Source organism: Brachyistius frenatus, unplaced genomic scaffold (assembly GCF_029030835.1).
Source record: "Brachyistius frenatus isolate BFR_SWC_R1_liver_20210118 unplaced genomic scaffold, ASM2903083v1 Contig_310, whole genome shotgun sequence".
Classification (NCBI taxonomy): Eukaryota; Metazoa; Chordata; class Actinopteri; family Embiotocidae; genus Brachyistius; species Brachyistius frenatus.
In genome coordinates this window covers 216,664-222,914 of record NW_027210909.1, presented here as the reverse complement: position 1 = coordinate 222,914, position 6,251 = coordinate 216,664, and the positions used below count along the sequence as shown (strand labels likewise).

The 6,251-nt window shown below is 41.4% G+C and overlaps 1 protein-coding gene across 1 annotated transcript in view; it reads left to right on the top strand.

Annotated features, from left to right (window-relative positions):
• Positions 1-120: 120 nt before the first annotated feature.
• mtrex (Mtr4 exosome RNA helicase) overlaps positions 121-6,251 on the top strand; it is a 19,373-nt gene continuing 13,242 nt past the window's right edge. The window contains exons 1-11 of the mRNA XM_069722983.1: positions 121-223; positions 616-756; positions 1,041-1,107; positions 1,247-1,309; positions 1,430-1,542; positions 2,090-2,264; positions 2,398-2,488; positions 2,794-2,918; positions 3,080-3,178; positions 3,387-3,501; positions 3,635-3,766. Of these exons, the coding sequence (XP_069579084.1) occupies positions 123-223; positions 616-756; positions 1,041-1,107; positions 1,247-1,309; positions 1,430-1,542; positions 2,090-2,264; positions 2,398-2,488; positions 2,794-2,918; positions 3,080-3,178; positions 3,387-3,501; positions 3,635-3,766 (1,222 nt within the window). The 5' untranslated portion in view covers positions 121-122. The remainder of the gene's footprint in view (positions 224-615; positions 757-1,040; positions 1,108-1,246; positions 1,310-1,429; positions 1,543-2,089; positions 2,265-2,397; positions 2,489-2,793; positions 2,919-3,079; positions 3,179-3,386; positions 3,502-3,634; positions 3,767-6,251) is intronic.

Sequence of the window (6,251 nt, the reverse complement as noted above, 5' to 3'; positions counted from 1 at the left end):
AAAAAAAAAAAACGACGCCGAGAGGTGTTTCGCTTCTTCTTTTGGACCACGACGGCCGCCGTAGCGGAAGTAATACCTAAATAGCCTCGTGTTGTATTGTGGGAAGTGTGCCCCTAACAAACATGGCGGACGCCTTTGGAGACGGGTTGTTCAGCGTGTTTGACGATGAACAGCAAACTACTACGAGCAAAAAAATACCCGCGTGTGCGCCTACAGACACGGGGTAAAAAGCTATGTTCCCGCAGTTTAGTTTTGTGTTTGAAATTAACCGGTTTTAATTTTCCGGGGGAACCTGAACGCGGCGTCATGTGGGCTCGTGCCAGTCGGTGAACCCTTCCTCGGACTAAACAGTTAGCTCGTTGGTTTGTTAATAATAATTTAAAAAAAAAAACACTAAATAACGCGACTCGTTGTGCTGATAAACGTTAACTTGCCGCTTTATTACGCTTTAATGTCACTTCCCCGCGTTTCTGTGACGTTATTAAGAGTTTCTAATTCCACGTGCTGAGCGAACGCGGGCTTGTGAATTTAGCCGGCTCGGTTAACGACACGTACGCGTGTGTTTTGTGTTTTAATGTGTGTTTATTTATTTTTATTTTTGTTTCTGTCTTCCAGGAAAGCTGCGGGTAAAAATGGCACCGACAAGGAGCCCGACCTGTGTGCCCGGGCCAAGAGGGAGGCGGACAGTGACGGAGGGGAGGAGGTGGTGTTTGGGAAGAGACCTCGACTTGAGGCAGTCTCAGCTAACGACCTAAAGTGAGTATAACTGTGTATTATTGCAATATATCAATAATTGTGCACATCGTAATATGATGATAGATATCGTCTTAGATTATGGACGTCGTATATTGTGATGTGGTGTTATTGTTTTTTTTTTTGTTGTCCCCCCTCCCTCCTTGTTTTAAGGCTGCATTACAGTGCTCTTCTGTCTTTACCAACTTTGTCATTATATTCAGATAATTTATTTTAAAAAAAAAATAGTAAAAGCAGCAACAGTCAATGTCGTTGACTATTGGGTTATTTTCCTTTGTTTATTGCAGCCTTGCAGAATTTATGCCTCAAGTGAAGGTGGAGCAAGTCGAAACTGTGGAAGGATGCTCACATGAGGTAAAGAAAGCAACTTTGATATTTTTGATGTGTAATTCCCCCCCCCTCCCCCCTCGATATTATCACCTGTCTGGTTAATGTGACTTGATGTGTCAAAACTTTTAATTGTTAAAAAAAAAATTGGTTTTTCCCTTAATAGGTCGCTCTGCAAGCAAATGATGAATATAAACCACTGAAACCTCGAGTGGGGAAAGCAGCCAAGGTAAACGCAGTTGTTGCTGTTGGATTTTATGCGGAGATCATTTAAATTGTAAAAAAAAAAAAAAGACATTACACTCGGATTGTTTTTCCTTTGTTTTGATATGTCTGGCTTGTCTTGCAGGAGTACCCCTTTATTCTCGATCCCTTCCAGCGTGAGGCCATCTTATGTATTGACAACAATCAGTCTGTACTTGTGTCTGCACACACCTCTGCTGGCAAGACTGTTTGTGCTGAGTGAGTATCCTCTATCTATAAACGCAGTGCTGTGTAAGGAATCACAGTTTTTTTCAATTGTGACCATGGCTGTGTTCAAAGTTTTATATATAAATATGCTGATAAAATACATACAGTGACTATGTAAGTGAGATATTGAATATCCTCTTATTACCACCTGTACTTTGGTGTGTTCTTCATGTGACACATTTGAGGTAACAGTAAGAGAATTTGTCACTTGTGAGTTTCCACTTGTCCTTCAAGTTCTTAAAAAAAAAAACGACTAAAATTGAAAAACTAAATTTTTGTGTACATTTTCTCTTAAGTGACAATATCCTGCCTTTTGATTTCTAGTTTTGTTGGTTAAAGCGAACATTTTTCCATGTCGAATTTTAAAATAAGTATTGAATTAAGCACCAAACTCTGTTTCAAGCAAACTACACTTCAGATGTCATAATTGTTATTTAGACAAAGCAATACATTATTTCATTTCCCTTTCACCTCATTAACTGTGGTAATGACAGATTACTAATTCAACCTGTTTCACTCTCGTGTCCTCTTCTTGCAGGTATGCCATTGCACTGGCTCTCAGAGAGAAGCAGCGAGTGATCTTCACCAGCCCCATCAAGGCCCTCTCCAACCAGAAGTACAGAGAGATGTACGAAGAGTTCCAGGATGTGGGACTGATGACCGGTGATGTCACCATCAACCCCACCGCTTCCTGCCTCGTCATGACGACAGAGGTGGGAAACAGTTTTGTGTGGAACGGAGCCGTGACTAGACACGTGAAGTATTATTGGAGGGTGGTCTGGCTCAGTGGGATGTAGAGACGGAGCGGAGAGGTTGGTCTGTCATGATAAATGTATTTTCTTCCAGATCTTGAGGAGCATGCTGTACCGGGGCTCGGAGATCATGAGGGAAGTAGCGTGGGTCGTCTTTGACGAGATCCACTACATGAGAGACGCAGGTGTGTACAGTGTTCAAAAACAAAACTGCACGATCAACATGCTGATTAATTGATGTTGATGTTACTATTTTTACTACTGTTTTGGGTCCTCTAGTACAACTACACACACCTAACATTTAATATTTTTCAGCATTTAAAGATCAGCAGTGTGAACGTCTTTTTGCTCTGTGGTCAAATATTTGTGAATGAATATTTCCCATTCATGTAAACAAAGCTCAACCAGAGGTTTGGGATAACATTATGCAAATGTTCTTGCATAAGGTCCATTGTAGATAACAAGTCATGCTGCTTTCTGTGCATTTCAGAGCGTGGTGTGGTGTGGGAGGAGACCATCATTCTTCTTCCTGACAATGTGCATTACGTCTTCCTGTCAGCCACCATCCCCAATGCCAAACAGTTTGCCGAGTGGATTTGCCACTTACATAAGCAGGTGGGATACTACTATACTGACTTATATTCTATTTATAGGAATTAAATTACTGTGTCTGTCAACAAATATCCCATTGTTAAGGAAACGGTCTAAAGTTTCTTTGTGCTTGTCTGTCCTTTTTGCATAATTAATGATGTATGTTCATCTCCTGTCCCCTGCAGCCATGCCATGTGGTCTACACAGACTACCGCCCCACTCCGCTGCAACACTACATCTTTCCAGCAGGGGGTGATGGACTCCACCTGGTGGTTGATGAGAATGTAAGGACACCTGCAAACTACACTCATTAAGACCTGTTGGAACTAATCGATCAATGACGAGGAGTCCAACGCTACTCCCTAGTTGATAATAATCAGACTTTATTTTTCCAGTGTCAAATTGGGCCATGACGACCAAATGTGTCTTAAGATGTATCAGTGTTATTACACGATATGCGTAATATCTCTATGCGTCTGTGCTTTTCTTCAGGGAGATTTCAGAGAAGACAATTTCAACACAGCCATGCAGGTGCTGAGAGATGCTGGCGATACTGGGGGCAGTGGAGGTGGCAAGTGGGACCCAAGAGGACGGAAAGGGACTAAAGGTTTGTGTTTGTGTGTGTGTGTGTGTGTGAGAGTGTATGTGAGTGAGAGAGAGAGATTTTCAAAAGTAAAAACTGGTAAACGTGTTCAATTGAGTCATTAACATCAGCATTCATTTCTGTGTACTTTCTTTAGGTCCATCCAGTGTGTTCAAGATAGTGAAGATGATCATGGAGAGGAACTTCCAGCCTGTCATCATTTTCAGCTTCAGCAAGAAGGAGTGCGAGGCCTACGCTCTGCAGGTGGCCAAACTGGACTTTAACACGGGTATGTGCAGTTGTGATTGTGGCTACAGCGGTGCTTTCATCACAACCTGTGGGTGTGTGTCTGTGTTGCACTTGTGCTTGACAACATGGCTGGTAATTCAGCAAGTGGAGCATTGTGGGTATTGTTTATACTTTTGTAGCAATTTTTGCCTTTATTTGATAGAGACAATCGAGACAGACACTGTTGGTAAAGAGAGCAGGGGAATGACTTGCAGTAAAGGTCTGGATTGTCGGGAATTGAACCAGAGACCCTTTGCTCAGAGCATTTCTGGCCCACATGGCCACTCGGCAGCTGGTTCGCCCAATGCACATCTTACCAGCTAAAATTAAACTACTTTTATTTCAACTGTCATTAACTGCATTTCCCATTTATCGGGTATAAAAGTTACACTTTCAGCACAGCAGTCATTGAGCATATTGATTGATTGGGTCTGGAGTTGGGGAGCAGATTGTCTTTGCACACTGAAATGTCATAACAAATATATTTTTGTGACAAATTGCTCTGAGAGTTGGAGAGAAATTAGTGAAGCGAAACCACTCACCAAAATGCTAAATTGTTGGCCAGCCGAGCTGAATGAGTCCTTCCACTGAGGGAGTGCCATGAATATGGCTTATTGTGCCTGCACAGTTGGTCCAGTGGATAAGTGGAAGAGTTGCTTCATGAGAACAAATCTCTGCATGTTTGGGGATAATCCAGCAGTACACTGAGCCTGGCTCACATCCACCTGCTCCAAGCTTCTTTCAGTGAAGTGAAACATGGTCATGAAGTCCTACATGGGGAAACATTCTCCCTCCCTCATCTCGGTTTGTTTTTCCTGCATTGTGACATTATTATAAATGAGGAGGTTTGTTTTAATGAAGAGCTCTTCCAGCACTGACGGTCATTATTTCATAGAAGCTGCCAATTTTTTTTGCCAGTATTGGGGGGGGAAAAAGAAATGGAAAAACTCAAAAAATAATTTCTCTTTTCCAAGAGTTTCATGTGTTTTGAGAATTTTCTTGAAGCCAATTTTCTCAGAACATTGTGCAGATAATATCCAGCAGTAGCAGTCAGATGTAAAGACTTTTTAAAGAGCTATAAAAACTGCAACACACATTTTTTCCAAAAGTAGAACTTGAAATTACCTGTAATACAAACCAAAATTTGCAGTTTGCAATGTATCGGTCGTGAAGGTTGTTTTTCTTTTTGTCTGTCATAAACACTCAGGGACCAATTCTGTCCAGCAAACAGTTGAGAAGCCACATTATTTAACCAGTGTGTATGTACACGGGTTCCTCTGTTTGTGTGTAGGTGGGTTGTGATGAGTAGCTGGAGCCATGTGGCTCCTCTAGTTTCTCCTTACCAGCTTCTCTTTACCCTCCTTCCTTCTCTTCTACTTTTTTTTATTTTTTTTATTTTTTTTTTTTACTTTGTGCTTTCTTCTTTTATTTGAACACTGAAGACAACGCCCCCACCTTTCCCCCTGCTCTATGAGGTGACACAGTTTCTGGGCAGTGTTTGTGGAGTGGCAGGGCTGTGTTGGAGTCAGGGAACCAGCCGGGGCCGAAACTACAAACCAACTGACCGCATGCAGAACTGCAGCAACAAACAGACAGGTTATATGAGTTCTGGTTGGTTTATGCAAAGACTGACAGATGGACGTAGATCGAGCTGGAGATGTTGTGATTCTGACCTTCAGCATTCAGGCAGTTGTTTTTTTTTGGCTGTAAAGCAGCATTACAGATGTTTTTGCTACTATTGGCCGAGCCTGAAGTTGATCATGTCGGCACGTCCAGCAGTTTAATCCAAGGTCAAATATTTTAGCAGTTACTGGTCACATAGCAGTGAATTTGGTTTGGATAGTCATTGTACACACAAGATGATTTTGTTGACCACAGTCACCTTTTGTTCATCATCAGGAATTTGCATAATTTATAGGGGTGAAATGTAGTATTACACGTCCATAAAGTTTAAAGAGAATAATCAAAACTTTTAAACTGGACATCCTTCTGTAATAAATGTAGAACCAAGGAACTTACAAGTGTTATTTATCTGTTTTCACAGACTGAGTAGTTCTCATCATGGAGAGGAAACTTTGTGTAAAAAAAAAAAAAAAAAAAAAAAAATAGAAATGCTGGAGTGCCCCTTATAGCCATAGTCAGGATACCCAGACTTCCATGCAGTTTGCTGTGGGATTCATGGTCACCAGAGGCTGAATCATAATGATGTGGTGACCTTCTGATCCTTTTTTTAACTGCCAAAAATGTTCCTCTTTCACAAAGATAATATGAAAATACAAAGTGAAGGCCACTTAAGTGCTCCTCAGTAATTTGTATTGGCTTGTGTTTTGAGGCATTTTCTCTAACTTTATTCATGACTGAGATTTTTGCCCATCTACTGGTGAGGCTCTAAGAAGTGTATGTTGTAATGCTTTCATGCATTGTGATGTAATGAGCTTTGCAGCCTCAAGGGCCTGTAAATGAATCTTGAAAAGCCCCATTCTGCA